This window comes from Panthera uncia, chromosome B4, assembly GCF_023721935.1.
Source record: "Panthera uncia isolate 11264 chromosome B4, Puncia_PCG_1.0, whole genome shotgun sequence".
NCBI lineage: Eukaryota > Metazoa > Chordata > Mammalia > Carnivora > Felidae > Panthera > Panthera uncia.
The window spans coordinates 83,450,858-83,474,177 of record NC_064809.1 but is presented as its reverse complement, the minus strand read 5'-3'; the positions used below and the strand labels follow the sequence as shown (position 1 = coordinate 83,474,177).

The following is a 23,320-nucleotide window of genomic DNA, read 5'->3' as shown; positions in this document are numbered from 1 at the left end:
GTGCCTTCTTGGAGTTCCCCTTGTCCCAGAGGTGACTCCTCTACTTTCTGCAAAAAGGCCTTTGTCTCTGCAAAACACTGTCTGAAAATTAACTGGGAAAGTCCTCCTGGGAACAAAGCGTACATTCTACTTCATCTGCTTCTTTCTTTCCTTTTTTTTAAAAATTAATTTCAGCTCTATTGAAATATAATTGTAATATATAATTATAAGATATTTAAAATGTACATTGTGGTAATTTGATATACATATAAATTGCGAAAGGACTTGTCCTATCTAGTTAATTAACACATCCATCACCTTGCATCTTTTTTTTTTTTTTTTTTTTTTTGGTGAGAACATTTAATCTCTACTCTCTCAGAAAATATTAATTATACAATACAGTGTTCTCAACTACACTCCCCGTGTTTTACATTAGATCTTCAGACCTTCTTCTTCTTTTTTTTAAGTTTATTCATTTTGAAAGAGAGAGAAAGAATATGAGCAGTGGATGGGCAGAGAGAGAGAGGGAGGGGGAGAGAGAATCCCAAGCAGGCTCTGTGCCATCAGTGCAGAGCCCGATGCAGGGCTGGAACTCACAAATCACCGTGAGATCATGACCTGAGGCGAAATCAAGACTCAGATGCTCAACCAAAGGAGCCATCTAGGTGCCCTGACCTTATTCTTATAAGAGTTTGCACCTGTTTACCAACCTTTGCCATATCCTCCCATCCCACCCCAGACCTTGGCAATTACTTTTCCACTTTTTATGATTTGGACTTTTGTTTAGATTCTACAATTACATATATATATATATATATATATACACACACACACACACACACACATATATATGTATATATATATGTGTATATATATATACATACACACATATATATGTATATATATATACACACACATATATATACACACACATATACACATATAGTTATATACATACATGTGCACATACATAAATATACATGCACACACACATATATATACATACACACACATATATACACACATTGACATGAGGGTAGCTGCATATCTCTATCACACTTTGCTCTGTGATATGTCTAGACAACTTTTGCCTTCTCATACTACTTTTGTTAGAGGTATCCTTTACCTAATGTGTTATATGAAAAATTCTGCAAAGAGTAATTAGCTTTAGAGAAATATGTATGATTCCACCAATTTCCTAATATAAATATAAAACTGGGGAATATATTTCTCTGAAAATTATATTCAATGATTTGTATTTTATCATTATGTTTTCAATGTATTTTTCATTTGCTATAACATTGAGTCTTGGTATTATACAAACCTAAGATACCAAGCTTTAAATTGACTTCTTTTTTATTTGTTTTTGACTTCTTAATTTTAAAATAAAAGTTGTATAAACAATATTTACAAAGGAAATTCTATGAAGAAGAAAATGTGGAAAATGACTCTAAATATATTTTCTTGTTAATAATTAAGCTTGAAGAGTGAAATAAGAATGTTTAACTTTGTGATAATGAATATAGTTATGATTTAGAATCAATTAGCCCTTAAAATAGGAAATGGTTACATGAGTTTCCACTCTGGGTAATGAGGAAATTTCATTTTAGTAAAGTGCCTTTCATATAGAAGTCAAGAAGGTTGATATGATAATGGTAATGATGATGATGTTTTTAATTTGAACCTCATGAGGCATCAGTTATCTCAATCAAAGCAAATTAAAAATGAAAACACATAATCAATAGAAACATAGCAACTTGAAGTCATCAGGTTTTTTTTTTTTTTTCAATATAGCCATTTTTTGTTTTTGCCTACCCAACATCCTCTCCTCTCTGGTACAGCATTTCAAATTGCCTTTGGGAGAATATCCTCCACCCAACTTCAGGCAACAAAGCTCAGAAGGGACTCTAGCCAAGACTCTATTTGAGATTTAGCCTGGTAAAACAAAGCGCCGGATTATCTTAGAAACAGGGATTGGTTAACAGATGGGCATATGACCTAAAATCGTCCAATGAGAGAGAATCCCAAAGCTTGTGAGGGAGCAGCTAAGAGATGATGCTCTATGTTTTAAGCCAGAATAGAGAGCCCATAAATAAATCCATGCATCTATAGTTAAGTGATCTTTGATAAGGGTACAAAGAACATACAATAGGGAAAGAATGGTTTCTTCAATAAATGATAGTGGGGACACTAGATATCAGCATGCAGGAAAATGAAGTTGGACTCCTATCTCACGCTATATACAAAAGTCAACTCTAAATAGATTAAAGACAGAAACATAAGATCTGAAACCGTAAATCTCCTAAAAGAAAATATAAGGAAAAAGTGTTGACATTGGTTTGAGCAGTGATGTTTTTGGGTGGGATATGATGTCAATAACATAGGCAACAAAAATAATAATAGGCAAGTGGGATTGCATTAAACTTCTGCACAGTAAAATAAATAATCAAAAGAATGAAAATGCAACCTGTGGAATGGGAGAAAATGTTTATAAACCATATTCCCAATAAGAAATTAGTATCCAATATATATAAGGAACTCCAACAACTAAATACCTAAAATAGATTAACCCAATTTAAAAATGAGCTAAGGACCTGCATAGACAGTTCTCAAAAGAAGACATGGAAATGGCCAACAGGTATATGAAAATGTGTTCAACATTGCTAATCATCAGGGAAATGTACATAATAATCACAATGAAGTATCATCTCATACCTGTCAGAGTAGCTATTATCAAAAAGACAAAAAGTAATGAGTGTTAGTGAGGATGTAGAGAAAGGGAAAGTTTCTATTCCGTTGGTGGGAATGTAAATTGGTATAGCCACTATGGAAAGCAGTATACACATTCTCCCCAAAGTTACAAATAAAACTACCATATGATCTAGCAATCCCACTTCTGTATATATACCAAAAGAAATGAAATCAGTATCTTAAAGAGATATCTATATTCCCATGTTTATTACACCATTATTCACAAAAGACAGCACATGGAAACAATCCAAGTGTCTATCGACAGATGAATGAATAAAGAAACGTGGTCTAAGGGAGCCTGGGTGGCTCAGCTGATTAATCACCCAACTCCCGATCTTCACTCAGGTCATGATGTCATGTTTCATGAGTTTGAGCGCCGCCTGGGGCTCTGTGCTGACAGAGTATATTGTGATTCTCTCTCCCTCTTTCTCTGCCTCTCCCCTGCTCACTCGCTCACTCTCTCTCAAAATAAATAAATAAGCATTTTAAAAGAAGAAAATGTGGTGTATATACAACGGAATATTATTCAGCCATGAGAAAGAAAGAAAGCCTGCCATTTGGGGAGGAGATGGATGAAACTGGGGGGTATCATGCTAAGTGAAATAAGCCAAACACAGAAAGACAAATACTACATGATCTCACTTATATGTGGAATCTAAAAAAGTCGAACTCATAAAAGCAGAGTAGAATAGTGGTTGCCAGGGGCTGGGGGGGGGGGTGGGGTAAATGGGGAGATGCTGGTAAAAGGGTACAAGCTTCAGTTATGAGGGATAAAGAAGTTTTGGAGATCTAACATGCAGCATAGTGATTACAGTTAATAATACTCTATTGTATACTTGGGATTTGCTGAGTTGATCTTGCTTGTCACCACACACACAAACAAAAAAATACACATACACACAAACACAATCATGACTATGAGAGGCGATGCATATGTTCATCAGCTTGATTGTTGTCATCATTTTGCAACATATATCAAAACATCATATTGTACACCTTAAATATATACAATTTTTTTGGTCAAGTCTACCTCAGTAGAGTTGGGCCAAGAGTCAGACTCTGGAAATAGTAACCTAATAAAGGGCTAAAACCAGAGAGATTAACCAGATGAAAGTTTACAGAAAATGTTGAGTTTTATATCTATGTTAAATAATGAATAAGATAGGAGTTTGTAAGAGGAATAGGGGACATTTGATCGGGAGCCAATGTTAGGAATGCTCTTTTCTTCTCTCTCTCTCTCTTTTTTTTTTTAAGAACTCGAATCCTATTTTGTCTTCTCCAGATCACTGTATGAAATAAATAGAAGCCAGATAAATAGGCATCTACTTGAGGAACAATTCAGGATGCTCAGCCTTTTGTTTGTTGAAATAATAGCATATCAAGGACCTTATCCTCTACTTGTGGACAAAGCACAAAAGAATAATTCAAGTTTCTAATTTAACAAAAGCAGAGATCCGCGTTCCCATCGCAGTTTATTTTCTGTCTCAGTGATTTTGTTCCATCCAGGGGAGCTAGAGAATTTGGTCCAAAGAGGGTAGAATATTGGCTTAGTAGTGCAGCAGGGTCCTGAATCCCGGCATGATCAGAGGGGAAGGTGTTTTTGTTTTAGGTGTTTACTTAAATTCCAATTAATATACAGTGTCAATAATTAATCCAATTAATATACAGTTTCAGTGTAATATACACTGTAATATACAGTGTAAATAATATACGGTGTAATATTCCATGCAACACCCAGCGCTCATCACAGTGCACTGATTAATCCCCAGCACCTATTTCGCCCACCCTTCCCTCCCTGGTAACCACGGGTTTGTTCTCTATAGTTAAGAGTCTCTTTCTTAGTTTGCCCCTCCCTCCCCCACCCCTTCCCTCCCTCACTCTCTTTTTCCCAAAAAGGAATGTTCCTGTGGTATTTCGTACATGGCCATTCTAGACTTCATCAAGAAATTTCAGAGTCTGGCACACTTATGTAACTTTTTCCCATTTCAAATACAACTGTAGACTATTTTTCTTATTACTCTGCTGATAATTTTATTCAGACTTTGAAATGGGTGATATTAGATGTATGTATTTAAGCTTCCGTCTTAACTGAAGTCTAATAATTAAGTCTGCCAGTATAAAAGTCCATAGCTGAAAAACATTTATTGAACACTTATAAGAAGGAATTAATCAGGTCAAGGAATGAGAAAAAATATTATAGGCTTATGGGGTAGCACGAGGCAAAAAGCAATGGCAGCTTTATAAAAATGAGGAGACACCCATGTGACTGTATTTTAGTAATTACAGAAGGATTATTGAGAAACCAGTCTGGAAAGGTAAGTGGCAATAGCTAATGAGAATTCTAATACTATGCTCAGGACTTTGATCTTTTTCTTCACAAAACAGAGTACATTGAGTATTTGGGAGAGTGGTGGTTATTTGATAGAAATAGAGCTAGAATGTGAATAAAATAGTCATAGAGAAAAAAAGGATGCTAACAATAGACTGTTCAAGACCTATGTGAATTAGAACAGAGACTACAGACGAGATGTGGTAGTGTACGTGGAAAAGGTAGGATGCCATTGATTTGGTTGCAGCTTTCTTCTACAATTGCATTGTTTTTCTTGGTTTTGTCTTCTATCTGGATGAAAGTTTTTTTTTTTAAATGGTATTTTCCCTCAGTATACAAGTCAAAGTCCTTTAGTTGACCACTAAGTCTCTAAAAACACTCCCAAGGCCTCCCCTGATCTCATTTACAACTCCCCCCCCGACCCCCTTCATTGTCGCTCTTCTCCCTAGGCTGAACATTTTGCCCTTTCTTGAATTTGCCAGACATGCTCCTAACTCAGAGGTTTCTCACTTCTAGTTTCCTCTGCTTGGGATGTTCTTCTTTCAGAAATCTGTATATTTTTTTTCCTTTACCTCCTTCAGGTTTTTGTACAAATGTCATCTTATCTGTGTTTTCCACCCTGCCTAAAATTGTAACCTCCTTATCCCCTTCCCTGCTTTATTATTCCCTTAGCATCTAGTATCTAACATAGTAAATGAGTTCATTTTTTTGTTTATTGTTTTCTCCAGTAGAACTTAAATTTCATAAGGTCTAAATATATTCACCATTTTGTTTACCATAAACTTAGCATTTAGAACAAATGTTTCTACAATTTCAAGTATTCAAATATATTTGTCAAATAATTATCAAGTGGTATGCTTTGCAATGTATGTAGCTGCTTGTGTGCTTTTTATACGTTTATTCATTCCTTCATTTATACCTCCTATCACCACCACTTTGTGAATTTGGCCTAATCGGCATCGAGAAAATCTCTGGACACTAGATATATCTCACCTAGTCCCACTTACCAGGCCTTCCCTACCCCTACTCTCTCTCTCAGAGAATGTAAGAAAAGAAAAAATATATATTTTTGTTCTGACTTAATATCAGTGTAGATGGTGCTATATTTCATGTTGTTTTTCTCCTAAATGGAAAGTATATATGTTATGCCAAATTCCACAATGTGAAAGACACCAATATTCATCTCCCACTTATTGCCTTGATTTGTTAGAAATATAGGAAGGGCCCTTGAGCTCAGTGAAGACAAATTCTACCTAATCCCCAGGAGAATCATCATCACTGAACTCCAAAGTGGATACAATAATTTCATTGGCCAGAAATTTGTTTAGGATCGGCCATGTGACCTAGCGTGGCCAGTGGGATAGAAGTGGGAAGCTAGTGAAATGGGCTTCAGAGTCTCTGCTTCCCCGATAATAAGGTCAAATCCAATTGGCAGGGTGCTTTACTCTTCTACACTTCATCCTTCCCCTTCCTCATTCGTCCCGCCTGCATTGTGAATGTGATAATGGCAGGTGTAGCCATCATAAGGTGATAAACATGAGCAGAACCAAAATGTAAGACTGACAGAGCAGAAAATCAGAATGACCCTTGGTCTCTGATGGCATCATTCAGTGCTTGCAAACAGCCGACTTCTGGATTTCTCGTGATGTGGAAAACAAAAATCGATTTGCCTAAGTCACTGTACTTGGGTTTTCTGTATTTCTGATTACATTCCTAATTGATGTAGTAGTGACTCAAATGTGTTGATGTAATTAGCTGCATAAATACAATAACACCATGCTACACATCTTGCTTATTTGCAATAGTACATTCCTTGTGAAATACTTTGATGACAACGAGCTATATTAAAGTAATAATGGGGTATTAGGGAATTTAATATACAATTTTAATTTACTGAAATGAGCTAATGGCTTCATGAGGTAAAATTATATTCAAAAGGGAGGATCTTTAAAAAAGGGGGGGAGGATCTCATAGTAACGATACTTGTTCACACACGTTGTTTAGTACAAGTGAGGCAAGTGAGTGCTTAACATTTAATATTCCACCCGATGCTATACCTTTGTGTGAAATCAAATGTCAACCTATGGTACTTATTTCTGTAGTTCTCTTTGTTGTGCATACATCATTTTTCCACAGGAGATTCTCTAAATCCCACATCATAAAAAAAAGGGAAAGGAGATATGACCTAGTTAATTTCATTCTAGATAGGACTGTGTTAAGACAGCTTGTTAGTAGACGATATTGACACACAAATTCAATACCAATGCCCCACTGAATGTACTTTAAATATAAGCAACTAAGTCTTCCCATTACCGTGAGCTACACTTTTTAGGTTGATAACTCTCAGAGCCATTTCTTTATTATTCTGAAGATGTAGGTTTAATCACTAATTTGAAATCATGTGGGGACAAGAGCTCATGACAAAAGTTAAATGTTGAATTATGTCTTTAAATTAAAAATAAGTAGGAGATGAGATCCATTTCAAAGGCCATTTAAAACAAAAACAAAAACAAAAACTCTTCTGCTTTCTGGTCTGTTATGCAAAGCTTAGAAGTTGCCAGTCCTAACATTAAGTGAAAAAGCTAACACATCTGAAAAATCAACATTTCTTCTTGGAGCCTTGAGGGAGATGAGGTACCATGGCACACTGCTGCCCCCCACATTGGAGAGCTGGACGGGCAAATACAAATAACCACGACTTACCAGAGCAGACACCTGCGAGCAGCAATTCCACAGGAACCAGGGCCGGGGTAAGAAAACCTCAACAGTGATTGCCGAAATCTCAGCGTGAAAAAGTCTGAGAATTAAAAACTCCAGGGGAACTCAGTCAGAGAGGAGAGGCCCACACATTCTGGGTTTTCCTCCAGGAGCTTTACCAGGTGCTTACGGTGGATATCAGAGAAAAACTCCCTTGTGCTTCTGGCAGGGGGAAGGGAAAAGGAACCATTTTGAAATGCTCCAGAGCATTCTGTTTTTACTCAGCAAGGTCTTTCCTCAGAAGAAACTATTTAACCAGGGCCTAACCTGCTGGGGCTTATCAGAGCCTAACTGACTTGAGGGAAGGGATATACCCAGCTCCAGCTGGCTGTAGCCTTCCACATAAAGGAAGGGAGATATCCAATTACACTCCCCCCTGCAAGCTTTCTGTGAGAAAGAAGGAAAATACTCAATTCTAGCTTACTCTAGCCATCCTGTCCCACCCAGGGCTGGGCTGGTGGGGGGTGGGGGGTAGGGTGGCAAGGAAGAAAAATAAGAAGCACGTGTGAACTGCACAGTGCAGGGCACAGCACATCTTACTAAAGGCTTACTTAAGCACTTCCTTCTTCCAGTTCTTTCTACCAACATCATGTCTGACAATCAAGAAAAACATTTATGCGACATACTAAAAGGAACGAAGCACAGCTTGAAGATGGAGAGCTAGCATTCAAGCCAAACTTAGTTATGGCAAGGATGTTGAAATGATCAGATCAGTAATTTAAAACAACTATGCTAAGAGCTCTAATGGATAAAGTGGACAGTGTGAAAGAACAGAGAGGCACTAGAAGCAGAGAGGCAGAATTCTGAGAAGGAACCAAGAAGAAATGCTAGAGATCAAAAACACTGTCACAGAGATGGAGAACACCTTTGATGGGCTCATTAGTCAACTAGACACAGCAGAGGAAAAACATCTGTAAGCTTGAGACTATCTCAATAGAAACCTTCATAACTGAAAGGCACAGAGTAAAGACAGAAAACAGAACAGAATATCCAACAATTGGGCCTACTACAAAAGTTGTAACATACGTATAATGGGGATATCAGAAGAGGATGAAAGAGAGGAAGAAATATTTGAAACAATAATGACCAAGAATTCTCCAATAATATCAGGTACCAAACAGATCCAGAAAGCTCAGAGAACACTAAGCAGGATAAATGTAAGAAAACTATACCTGGCATGTGATTTTCAAACTATAGAAAATTAAAAATATGGCAAAAAAAAAAAAAACCTGAAAGAAGCCAGAGGGGAAAAAAAAACGCTTCACCTGTAGAGGAGCAAAGATAAGACTTACATCCAACTTCTCTTCAGAAACCATTCAAATAGGAAGAGGGTAGAAGGAAATATTGAAAATGTTGAGAGAAAAAAAGCCCAACCCATAACTCTGTATACTGCAAAATTATCCTTCAAAACCGAAGGAGAAGTGTTTTTTAAGACAAACAAAAATTACGGGAACTTTTCACTCGTAGACCAGCCTTTAAAAGATGTTTAAAAAAGTTATTTAGAGGGAAGGAAAATAATAGGGGTCAAAAACTCAGATCTATAGACAGAAAGGAAAGGAATTTGAGAAAGAATAAATGAAGGTAAAATACGAACTTTTATTCATCTTATTCTTAATTGCTCTAAAAATAATATTTTGTCCAAAAAAGTAATAGCAATAATGTCCTCAAGTATGCATGTATATTCATACATATACATATGCCTACATATATGAAATGAATGACAGCAATGATACAAGAGATAGGAGAACAGAATTAGGACTGTGTTGTTTTTACAAGGTACTTGCACAACCTGTGAAGTACTGGCTTAGTTGTAAATGTGTATTGCAATCACTAGGCAAACCACTAAAAAAGTAAAAAAAAAAATAAAAGGAAATATAACCAATATAATCAATATGCTAAGAAAGGAGAGAAAATGGAATTATATATATATTTAAAGCCATGAAAATCAGAAAGAGAGTGGAAGACAAAAATAGGAACAAAGAACAAGGGCAGCACATAGAATGTAGTAACAAATTATGGTAGATATTACTCCAACTATTCAGTTATCATGTTAAATATCAGTGGTCTAAATGCACCAATTAACAAGGAGATTATTAGGGTAAAACACAAACAAGACCCACCTATATGTTGCCTCTGAGAAACCCATTTGAAATATGAAGACACCTATAGATTCAAAGTAAATGGATGGGAAAAAGTACACTATGGTAACACTAATCAAAAGAAAGTAGGAGTAGCTTTATTAATTTCAGATAGTACACACTTTATTTACAGCAAGGAAAGTTATCAGGGATAAAGAGTGGCATTACTTAATGATAAAGGTGTCAGTTTTCCACAACAATCCTTAATATGTATGTTCCTAACAACAAAGCATCAAAATATGAGGTCAAACCTGCAAGGAGATGTTGATGAGTCCACTGTTACAGCTGTTGACCTTCAATCCTCCATCAAAAATGGACAGATCCAGCAAGAAGAAAATCAGTAAGGACACAGTTGAACGCAACAACACAATCAAACAACTAGATATAATGACATCTATGGGCTACTTCATCCAACAAGAGCAGAGTACACTTTCTTATCAAGTTTACATGAAATACTCACCAATATAGACATTCTGGGCAATAACACAGACCTTAATAAATTTAAAATAATAGAAAGTATGCAATGTCTGTTCTCATACCACAATAATAAGCTAGAGATCAATTAACAGAAAGAGAACTTGAAAATCCCCAAACACTTGGGGATTAAACATCGTACTTCTAATCATAGTGCATTTCTAAGTAACACAGAGTTCAAAGAAGAAATGTGAAGATAAATTTAAAATACTCTGTATTTTTACAAAAATGAATTGTAGCAAAGTTGCTACTCTGGGTAGCCGTGGGGGTGGGGGAGATGCTGAATGGGGAAGACTATGCATGTATGGGACAGGGCGAGTATGAGAAATTGCTGTACTTTCTATGCCATTTTCCTTGAACTTGAAACTGCTTTAAAAAAAATAAAGTCTATTTAATAAAGTTAAAGGAGGGAAAATAAGCTAAAAAGTGGTTTGACGGGAACTTCTATGGTGCAGGTAATATTCTCTTTTTAAAATGAGTGTGTTCCTTCTGTATACTCATGGAAAATAACAAACAGTAGACATTCATTTTAGCCCTTAAGAATAATTTGTATTTTGGCTGTATTTGACTTCCAATAACATTCATCAATTTTGTGCATTCTGAAAAAAGTAGTACCCTAATATTTGAGCTGATGTGGGAAATTGTTTTGATTAGCATAGTATAGCATAGCATTTAATGGTCCTTAAAAAAAGCCGTGGCAGATTTCATTTCAAAATTTAGCATGAATATTTATTTGTCATTTTAACCTAATATGCAATACAGGTTTTCTATATATTATATAAATATATATTCATATACTTTCCAAGAAACAGCATAGGCCTGCAATAAAAATTAGTGAGCAATAAGAAATAATAATTAAAATACAATAAGAATACGGTACAAGGGAATATATACAATGCTAAATTGCATAATTCAGACAAAAAGATGCTTTAGTTTTGTGTGCTTCTCCCCCTACCCACACCCAAAAAAGAACCAAAGCTTAGTAGACAAGAGCACTTATGATGAATGTAAATATTGGGAATAAGTAGCACCTCTGGTCAATAAAATCATTGTCAACATTTATTTCCAGGAAGCCTAATAGTGCATTTCTGATTTTGTAAATAAAACTAGTTAATATGTACCATGGAAGTTTGGCTACTGCATATTTCAGAATTTACCCAGAATGTTTACTAATGAAATAAAAATGAATTCCTCAAAGCAGAATTATCAATTTTAAGAACAAAAAAGGTACAGGTATTTGTTTTCTATACCTTACTTTGAAAATTAGCCAGAGAATACCTCTAATATCCATTCAACCTGCATCATAGGATGCTATAGTACTAATTTAATAATCTAGATCCATCTATTTATTTCAATAAATGAATTATTCTGTGCATGGCACTTAGCTAGGTAGGCATTTAAGCTGTTATTATAACAAAGTTAACTAACATTTTTGTCTGCAAGAAACTCACATTCTAGTAAGAAACAGATGAATTTGAAAATATATTCAAAACTGCAGGCAAAATATGTACTCCCATAAAGGAATTCAACATTTGGTTTCAAATTAGTTATGCTGAGAAACAGAAGATACAATTAACGGAGACAGTATAAATGAAAGTTAAGTGGTAAATGATTCAGTAGTGAAACAAGTTTCATTAAAAATGAAGAAGTAGGAAAAAAATAAAGTAGGAACATATTGAATTGAATATACTTTAAAATAATCAACAACATAATATATTCCTGATTGAAATAGATCTACATTATATTTAATTAACAACAAAATATGTATTTGTATGAAAATGCTAGCTCTTTCATTTTAATTTCCCCCCATGTTTTATTTAACAAGTCCAGAACTACTGGATATGCAAAAATTATAGAAATAAGTACATATACTTTAAGTACCTTCATCTGTAAGAAGGCAAAAAGAAGTGCATTCTATCTTACATTTTAAAACTTTGATCGATGTTCAAATTATTTTATACCTTACTGATTTTTTAGGAAAGTGAAATTATATGCAACCATGGTTTAGGTCATAAAAACAACTGACCGAATCATCTTACCTATCAAGCAAAACCACCCCGTCTCTTAATTTCTCTTTAATTTTAATTGTAGTCTATAGGCCCTGTGACAGTAGGATCATTTTGTTCAGTGGTCTTTAGGATGAACAAAGCAACTACATTTTAATTCTTCCACTTAAAAAATCATAAAAATACAGCCCAAGATACAATTTATATTTTTTAAAAAAGTAATCCTACAGATTAACCCCTAAATCTAGCTCCTAAAGGATTCTCGCAAAAGTTAGCTAGATGTGGCTATTGCTAAGGAATATCTTTTATTTGTCTTCTTAACAACATGTCATTATGCATGACTTTTATCCCATAATTTTACTTTTAATATCTGCTCCAATATACCAATGGGATAAGAAAAAAATGTTTATTGAAGGAATATAAATAGTAATTTTTTAAAATTTTCTTTTACATTTTTTTAAGTTTATTTATTTTGAGAGACAGAGAGAGAGCACGAGCAGGGAAGGGGCAGAGACAGAAGGAGAGGGAATCCCAAGCAGGATCCGTGCTGTCAGCGTGGAGCCTGACAGCAAGGGGTGGAACTCCACACCAAGAACCATGAGATCATGACCTGAGCCAAAATGAAGAGTCAGATGCTTAACAAACGGAGCCACCCAGACACCCCAATAAAATACTTTTTTAAATTCCTCAGAAATGGGAAATTATTCACCCTAGGAAATACTAATCAACACAGTAGTTTAAAATAGCTGGAGGGAATATTTAGCAAATATGTGGAAATATCCTACTCTCCCATATCCAACATAGGAATTTCTATACCTGACTCGTATCTAAGCAATTTGCGATCTCATTTTTATCATCATTACAAAGAAGGGGCCTCATATTTATTGATGCGCTCACTGCAGCTACTGAGGCTTTTCCCATCCCAATGACAAGGCAGTGAGTACATATGGATATCTGTTTGGCTGAATAACACGTCACTGACCGCAAACACGTAATGTGCCCTGTTCATGAAAGATTTTACTGTGACACATCAGTTTATCAAAACTTTTATTAAAGTATGTTCTTAGGGTGAATAGCCTTGATGAATTAAGCAAACAAATACAGAGTACAAATTGTTTTTACACTTTCACAGAGCAAATTCCTAATAACAACCACTATCCCCTTCACAAGGGATTTTCTATTTAGACCTGATTTTTTTCTAGAATAGAATCAAAGGGAAAATCTGAAAATAATATCTATCTAGATAAATGGGGACAGAGGAAGATGGTATCTCTAAGGTAAAAGAAACTATAGTTTTACTGTTGCCAGACCTCTGTTGTAGATTTTGGTGTTAAATACATGAAATGACCATTTAACAAAGCAAGAATTTTCTAGATAGATTTTATCTTAATAATTTTATCAACCCATCCTCAGATACCTGGATCAAGAAATATTGTTGAGTGTTCTCTTCAAGATTATACAGTGGCAATAATTTCTTGCATAGAACTTAATAATTTAACACACTTGTGTTTTCTGTGCTCTGGCATTAAATTTTTAGGAAACAAGTGAATGATGCTTCTAAAATAAAGTATGAACATACACAATAAAGGAATTAATGGACTACTGACACATGGTTTCTATAAACACATTATTGGAGAGTATGTTTAATGACTTAGATATTGCTATAACAATACATATTGTGCACAATCATTCATCCCACCAATTATTATGTCCAGTTTACTCAGAATTATCTACTGTGGGAAATCATTAAATATTCTTCAAATTCAATTTACAAATGTGATTTTGCAAAGTATGACTCAGGAGAAATATATTCACTCTGGAAATAAAGGTTTTATGAAGCAAGGTTAGAATAAATATTTCCAGGTAAATTTGTATTCAGTCTATAAAGTTCACCATTACAAATAGTATGGCCTATTCAGTGCAATGGAGAAAAAAAAATGAGTCAGGATTCAAAAGACTTGGGTTCTACTTCCTACCCTGCATTTATTCAAAATTCAAAACATCTGTTTAGGCAAAGCCCTTAACCTGTTATAGTCTTATTCTGTACAAACATGCATATCTAACAAACCTAATTTAGAGGGTTGAGAAGATGAAATGAATTAAATATATTTTTGATACATAAATAGATCAGACCCAAAATACAATACAAATCAAAATACAATTACATCTAATGATCAGAAAATAAACATTTTAGTTTGCGTATCCTTTCTCACTAAATCCAGAAATCTTCATCCTTTAGTTAGAAATAGAAAGCATGTGGTAGAAAAATAAAGTCCTTTAAATAGTATATCCAAAATTTGTACTCTAATGAACAAGCTATATAAACTAGGACTAACTTCAAAATCTTTTTTAGATGCATATTAAAGTAAAACAAAAACAAATGCAGCATAAAAAGCTTAAAAGAATGTGTTTTAAAATTTCACCCTGAAATTCACATAAGAATTCCATTCTTTTGTTCATTTGAATGAAACTTAAAAAAACATTTTTTTAATGTTTATTTTGGAGAGAAAGGCAGAGTGCAAATGGGGGAGGGGCAGACAGAGGGAGACATAGAATCTGAACCAGGCTCCCGGCTCTGAGCTGTCAGCACAGAGACCGATGTGGGGCTTGACATGAACCACGAGATCATAGCCTGAGCTGAAGGTGGATGCTTAACCTACTGAGTCACCCAGGTGTCCCCAAACAGAACTTGTTACCAACTTATGCCTTGACAGATACTGAATATCTGTGTTTTCATACAGAGCCTCTCTTATTTTGCCATATGTGAATTTTAAACAAGGAAATAAAAAAAGCTTGTTTTGCCATGTGAAGAAGAAATGTTTGCTGAAAAAGTAATGAATTAATCACCTACTGAAATATTTCTGAATGTTACTCACACTATTAATAAGTACATACAGACACTGGAAAACATGGCATTCATGCACATAGGGGAAGTGTAACTAAAACCCACCAGAAAAACAAGAATTCTATATTAAAAATGCCCAGAATTAGATGAAAAATGTTAAAGAAGCTGACCTAGATATTGTGAAAAACAAAGGAAAATAATTTTTATTTATCTTTTTTTTTAAGTTTATTTTGAGAGAGACAGAGAGCACCTGCATGTGCATGTGTGGTAGAGGGGCAGAGAGAGTGAGAGATTGAGAGAGAGAAAGAGAGAGAGAGAGGATCCCAAGGAGGCTGGGCACTTCAGTGTGGAGCTCGATGTGGGGCTCAAACTCACGAACCCTGAGATCATGACCTGAGTAGAAATCAAGAGTTGGACATTCAAACGACTGAGCCACCCAGGCACCCCAAAAGGAAAAAAAATAATTTTTTTAATAGTTATGAGGGAAAAAAAGGAGGTGAGGAGTTACGGTAGCACAGGGGTGCGATGGGAGAAATAATTTGGTCTAAAAAATTCCCATATGCTCTACTAACGCCAAACATTCTGCTTGCAGTATTACTTTTCCTCTTAAGGCAAGGACCTAAAATTATGATTCTCAATACTCTAACAATTCTTTCAAGAACTGCATGTAAGTGAAATAAAGTGAAAGAAAGGCAGTAGTGGGGGAAGACTAACATCAATCAGATCGCAGGATCTTGTAGGAGCTAAAAATGAAATAGTGTGCAAACAATTGAGAGCAAAGAAGAGAAAATGAGAACTCTAAAAAATGATGTGAGCTCAGAAAATTATTCATTTTTTAATTACCAACAAAGATAGTTTATGGTTTTCATTATACAAGCATTATAATTATTGATAATTGAGCCCCTCAGCTTCTAAGTGCATGGAGACCATGCACATGGATGTGTGGAAATCAAAACATAATAAACAAAGTGAGTTGAATAAAGTAAAGATGATAATTTCAATTTATATCTGAATAGTTTTGATGCTTCTTGATGCTGTGAAGTGTTTTGGTAGGGAATCTACTTGGTATGATGTGTCGGGATGTCATTACATTAAAACTGCGTATAGGATGATATGTAATGGTGCTGTGATGGGGTGTTAAGCTTTGTTTCTCAAAGTTGTGAGGTACTTTAAGAAAATTAGAAACATCCAAGATAGTGAGTGTCAAGGACAGGAAGATCGATTTTTCTAGATTCCTAAAAATCATATTCATTTATATATCTATCATGCATAAGAAAGACTCATTAACAAAATGTCTTCTAGAATATAAGCACGTTCCTTATGCAGGATACCTCAAGCCTATAGTCACACACAAGTTCTCTTATTTGTGAAGATGAGAGGTCATGGCCAAAAATATATACTGCTGGCTCCAGGAATATGGCCATTCCTACAAATCACAAATAAAGAAGACCAGATACAGCATGTGTGGTTTTGTGAAAGATGTAAGACACTAGAAGTGTACTATCTGAGACAATGCTAAGGAGAACAAAATATATATATATATACATATATATATATATATATATATATATACATATATACATATGTATATATATATTTTTTGAGAACAATATTCTATGGATGCTAAAAGTCTAGAGGGAAAGGACAAAAGCAATGACACTTTTCTGTCTAAAGAACAAATGGACAGAATGGAGAATGGCAATTACAGATGCTCAAGGAAACTTGAAAAATGAGTTAGGGCTTTAAGGGGCAGTTGCATTCAATGAGGAAAATAAATACTTTACAGATAAATCAAGTCAATTATATCTTACAATCTTTCTAAATTTCTTTGATAGCTTGGGATGATCCTATAAATGGGAATCTCTGTATCTCTGAATATGATTTGTATAAGGTACTTTTTATTTTTGAGTCATAATAAGTAGCAACTAATATGGGAATTATTTATCCATAAAGAAAATAACATTTTCCTTCTAAATCCAACCTCGGGGAAAATATATTATGCCTGAGTCATATAAATGTCATTATTTTTATGAAAAAAAAAGCTGTATTAAAACAATTAGGGTTATTATACAATCATTACCATTATTTGGGATAATTTTCATGGGCTAGAAAAGCAAGCAACTTGAAATTATATATTCAGTTTATGGCAAACAGTCTCTAATGAACACTAAATAAATCAGATTACAAATTACAGTTAAACCTAACTAGTTTACCATATAGGTTTTAAATTTCTTATATCTATATTCTATCTACCTTTGCTTCTATAGATTCTATTGGAAGAAAGCATGGTAGTGAACACCCTAGGGGCTCTTTCTGCTCTCAGATAAACCTGAGTTTTAGTTCTATTTCTGTCACATACTACTTTTCAACTTTGGGTAATTAGCTGAACTTTGTGTGTCTGATTTTTTTGTTTTGTTTCTCTCATCTATTATATCAGGCCAATAGCCTCTACTTATAATTTGGTTTGAATATTAAAAGGTATTATGTAGCCAAAATGCATGCTATAAATATTACTTCTCTTTTCACTTCCTATCCTTTCTCCCTGTTAAATGCATCCTAATGATCATGATTTTTAATTGTTTTATTAAAAGTGTGCAATATTATACATTTGAGAGGGCCTTTTTTTAAAAGGTCCTTTTGGATGGAAAATTATTTTGAATTAAGTGATTAGGGATATCTCTACGTTTTATGACATCAATATAAAAACTTACATTTGTATCATGTATCTTGAAGTCTTTTTCCTGTATCCTCAATTGTCATGTACAGCCACAGAAGGAGGAGTGAAAAAACGTGCCTAGATTTTGAAAGTGCACATTTAAATATATCAGACAATTATTTTATTTATTTTCTAGTTTCAGGGGATGGGTCATGAGATAGGGTGGTTGGAACTTGATACTAAATAAATGAAACTCATGAGCCTTGTGAATTTACATTGAGAAAACATCAGGTCTTCCAATGTGAAATACACTAGATACTGACCCAGAAAGGGAAAAAGAGTAGGGATAGGTCAGGACAAGCCTAAACCCAATATTCGATTCATAAATTAGTGAAGGCATATTTAAGGTTAAATTGTGAAAGACATGGGCTGCTCAGTTATCACAAGTAGAAAAATACCTAAAAGTATCCAGTGATCATGAATTATTTTGGTACCTTGGTTTATAACCTCCCTTCTGCACAATTCCTCAGTGACAGAATGACACTAAAAGGAAATTTAATGGTGTATATTCTGAATTTGCTTCATGACACCTTGAACATCTAAAACCCATCATTCCCTAGGGGAAGAAATATGCTAATTGCTGCAGACTCAGAGGCCAACTATACTGCTTCCTCTAGTTACGCAACTATGTGAATTTCTAGGTTGGTACCTTCTGCTCAGTCTCCAAAGATTCTCTTAAAGCAACAGGTATTCTAACAAGTTCAAGAGAGTGGAGAGCGAATGACTAGAAGATTACTTTACCCCAGAACAATTCTCAATCCTGTACGTGAGTCTGTGTCAGTGTTTCAGGTGTGTTCTGATCTAATTTCCAACATGTACGTATGGGAATTAATATTTGCACATTTTGTAACGTTGTGTAATGCTACTGCTGGGTATGGCTACATACCTATCACGTGCTTTGTGCAATTTTACTTCCCTTTCTTTTTTAACAATCTAATATACAATGTTAGGAATGAAAATTTAATGAGGATGACCAAAGACCAACACAACAAATTTGAATCGGTTTTGACCTGACAAAAACCTCATCAATAAGTGAATAAACCCCCTTCCATGGAGGAAGGCACTGGAATGCACCCACCAGCTTGTCTGTACCAGCAAGTGACAAAAAGGACTATAAAGCCTTAGGCACAAAACCCCACTATCAATACTTTGCTGTTTATTCCCCCTGGGATATTATATCTGTATTAATTTAAATAGGTATCCTCAGAGAATCTGAAGACAGTTTTTGGAAATCTTTAATACTGGACAGCCACTACACAATTTATCATGTTGCATTTCTTACGATGAATCAGAGTTGAATACAAAAGCACTAATAAAATGAAAACAGCTCATTCAAGACTCAAGACTGGGCAAAACTAAATTAAAGACAGCCAAACACTGCCACATTTTGCCTGATTTATCTACCTATCGTATTGGCACAAGTTGTTTTATTTAATATTTAAAAAATACAAATACCTCTTCATCTGCAAAAAAGATAAATGAGATGTGGAATTTTCTATAGCTTCCTAAATATGAGCCCCATGCTTAACCAGTGCATAAATTTTACAAATCAAATCCCTAACATTAAATATCACAAAAGCTTGGTGTCCAGGTGCACTCTTATAAGAAACAAGAATAGCACCTGCCTCTACAGCAATTAAAAAAAAAAAGAACGGCAAATTCATTTTGTAACGTCGCTTCAATAATCAAGCACTAAATGTTTTTCATTAATCATATGCTTAAACTTTAGATTTATTAATATAAATACTTATCGCATTAGCCATAAGGCACAAATTCTTCCTTGTTTAGAAGTACTTTATTACTCTAAATTGTATTTATAGTTCTGAGCGCACAGTAACTGTCATATACTTCCATACTCAAGGGTGATTCAGATTCTCAGATGTTTTAACATCGCTATGAAAATGAGAAACCGCTATATTAACCCAGCCCGTAATGCTGCAAGCTTCTTACTATCGTATGACAAACTATGCCTACCCTTCACAAGTATATGCCAACTAACATACAGCTTCCAGTTCTAGAAACCTTTAACAGTCTCCTAGTCATGTTCACTGGCAGCAGGAAGTCTGACTGGGAGTAGGTGAGATTTTGAAGAGCTGCCATTCCCACAACGTGAGGAATCTCAGTGGTGGAGTGAAAGGCCCATTGGGGTTTCTCTGTTTCGCTTTTGCATTTTGGCGAGGGGATAAAAATGGGAGAACTTGGAGGCCTCAGTAGAAGCACCTCTCACTCTTAGTCAGCTTTATTCAGATGGGTCACTCATAACAGTAACTCTCTGATCACTGCTACATGATTGGGAAAAATTAGAATTTGGCCTATTTGTCAGTCTGTCAACCAGGTTGCTGGTAGATTCCATTTTGAAGTCTATGACAGGGAGTCTGGATTGAGTTCTGATTAAAAGAAATCCCTTATTACTTTCTGGCTTAGCAACTAAAATCCTTTTAAAATTAATGAACGTAGCTCATTGCTAAGAATCATTTAGGCTTTTAATTTGATTTATATATTAAGTAAGAATTCTGAAAATTGTTTGAGGGTTCTATTCTCTAGCACCAAGTACTAATGGCCATCCTCAAAGAAACTACATGCATGGATTCATCAAATTTAACAGTACTCAGAAATAATGGTTTAAAATGGAGGGTTGGTTTTTTTTTTCAAATTTATTTTATATATGCAAATACTTTTATTTTCTTACAGCAGTTAGTTGCGTTTTCAAATTAAGATCATCTTCATTTCACCCATGTTCTTATATTTAAAATCTACACTACAAAGTAGTATGCAGACCTAATACATTTCTTCACTCTCCACGGATTTGTTTTTAAAGTTAAAAAAAAAGTATAGTGATAATATTCTTTCTGAACCTATTTGTCTTTTGTCCTCTAGATACTCTGTGTGCATGTGTGTAAATACAGGTGAGTGTGTGTGTGTGCATGTGCACATTAGAAGAAAATTCATTTTCCTTCAATTCCATCTAACACTGAAAACTAAAATCTAGACAGGGTATTCTTATTTGATTAAACATATTCCTTCTCGCTATTTAAACCAGGGATTTGGGATTCAGATCTCTATAACCAAGACCAGAAGTCATTGGAAGACTCTACAATTACTCTAACCACCACAACCAGAGTCACGTATGGAAATAAACCCATTGCATGGATTCTTTATAGGCATAACCTCAAATTTTAACTACCCAAACAAGTTTTAAAAAATAAACTTATAAAAATTTGCCATTGAGGAAAATCTCACTTCCATCCTTAATTATGACTTTTCATTTCAAGTAAAAACCTTTCCAATATTTTGAAAAAAAAATACTCCTAAGAAAGTCATAAACATTGAAATCAGAGATGTGATTCTTATTAAATATTAGTTTCTCTTTCTGAGGGATTATTCTCTGTTCTTGTACTTTTGATGCTGACATCATGATGTTTAGATTTGTTCAAAGGTTCAGATTCTTTGGACTCAGGCGAACTCATTTTCTTCTTCCTTGCTTCTCCCAGCTTCTTTTCCTTTGCAAGCAATCTGTAGTTTATAGCATTGCCGATAAGTAGCCACACACTTGATAGGAACACAATAGCTCCACAGGCCATATACATGTATTTATATTGTCCAGTTTGATCCACCAATTTACCTAAGAGACAAAAGAATATCTTTTAAGATAGCATAATAAAACAGCCATAAAATGATGAAATTTTTGATAAGTATACCTATTTCTTATTTAATATTGAATGAGACTTTAACAAAAAAAGTCCTCAATTATGTCTTCTATATATGCATAGAAAAGGCATGTACAGGCACACACAGCATTATACTACCAGTATGCTAAATTTATTAAAGATTATTCCCCTCAGTAAAATTGTACAACCAAGACAAAGTAGGTATATATATCTGTTTGGGTGTATATTTGTAAATACATGTATGTATTACATGTATGTAAATATGTACACATACATATACATATATGTGTGAGGCATGTTTTTTGTATTTATATGTATATAAATAGATCTATTTATCTATTAATATTTACACACTGAGACTGCTTCATCCTTTCCATGCTTCTTTTCAATAAAGAAAATACAGAGGAAAATATTACATTTTTTAGGTAAGACACAAAAGCTTTTATAAGGTTCTCGACAGGGCATAATATTTACTCAATGCTTTCTCTATGCCCAGCACTAGGCTAAACACTTTTTTTTTTAATGTTTATTTATTTAATTTTGAGAGAGAGAGAGAGACAGACAGAGCACGAGCAGGGGAGGGGAAGAGAGAGAGGGGACAGAGGATCTGAAGCAGGCTCTGCACTGATAGCAAGGGCCCAATACAGGGCTGTGAACCCACGAGCTATGAGAGCATGACCCAAGCTGAAGTAGGACGCTTAACCGACTGAGCCACCCAGGTGCCCCTAGGCTCAACACTTTTAAATGAGGTAATATCTCATTTAATCTTTATAAGAGCACTAGGAAGTAATTTGACCATGGTTACATAGCCAGTGAGTGGCAGAATCTAACCAAAATCTGTCTGAATCTCTGGTTCTTAACTACTCTGCAAAATAGGTTCAGCGAAACTCTTGGTTAAGAGTCATTAACTCTTTAGGCTGATCACAATTTTTTAGTTTATCTGGACCTATTAAGGCCATACTAATCAGGAAGAAAGTATGTATCCCATCTGATTATTAAGAAATTTAAAAACTAGCCTGGTATCATACAACCTGAAGGTTTACTGACTTTTAAAATTGGCTTATTTAAGTGTGCCATATATATAAACATAACAATAATGCATAACTTACATTTCAATTCTAACTTAAGTCAAATATTTCTGTTCATGCAATAATTTTTCTACTTCTAAATACATAAACATTAGGTCTATGGCCCCCATCAGAATTAATATCACTTTGGGTTACCATATTGACATATTTTCTAAATGTTTGGGGAATTTCTTAGCATCATCAAGAAACCAGATGTGATTTCCAGTACTGAAACTTCAGCTGTTTGTGAGACAGCAGTGAAAATTTGAGCTGAAAAAAAAAAAATCAAAACCATACTCTCTCTACCTTCCACTGCTCTACTAATAAGAGTAGCAAAAAAAAAAAAAAAAAAAAAAAAAAAAGTAGCACCAACAGCAACTGTATGAGAAGTAAATACAACACTCATTCATTCGAAAGTATTTACTGGGTGCCTCCATGTGCCAGACATTATTCTATCAGCGATCAAGGCTATAGAAAAGAAGCCAGTCTAAACATCAAGGAGAATCAGTGGTAGCAGGAGACATATACAGTATGAAAAAAATGGGTAATTGTGGCTATGGTCTGAGAGCTTCAACAAGGAGCCCCATATT

General features: G+C 34.7%; 1 protein-coding gene across 2 annotated transcripts in view; it reads right to left on the bottom strand.

Annotated features, from left to right (window-relative positions):
• Positions 1 to 17,831: 17,831 nt before the first annotated feature.
• The window catches only part of SLC16A7 (solute carrier family 16 member 7), a 187,713-nt gene continuing 182,224 nt past the window's right edge, over positions 17,832 to 23,320 (bottom strand). For both annotated transcript variants that reach the window (XM_049625876.1, XM_049625875.1), the window contains exon 6: positions 17,832 to 21,617. In XM_049625876.1, coding sequence (XP_049481833.1) covers positions 21,346 to 21,617 — 272 coding nt within the window. In that variant the 3' untranslated portion in view covers positions 17,832 to 21,345. The remainder of the gene's footprint in view (positions 21,618 to 23,320) is intronic.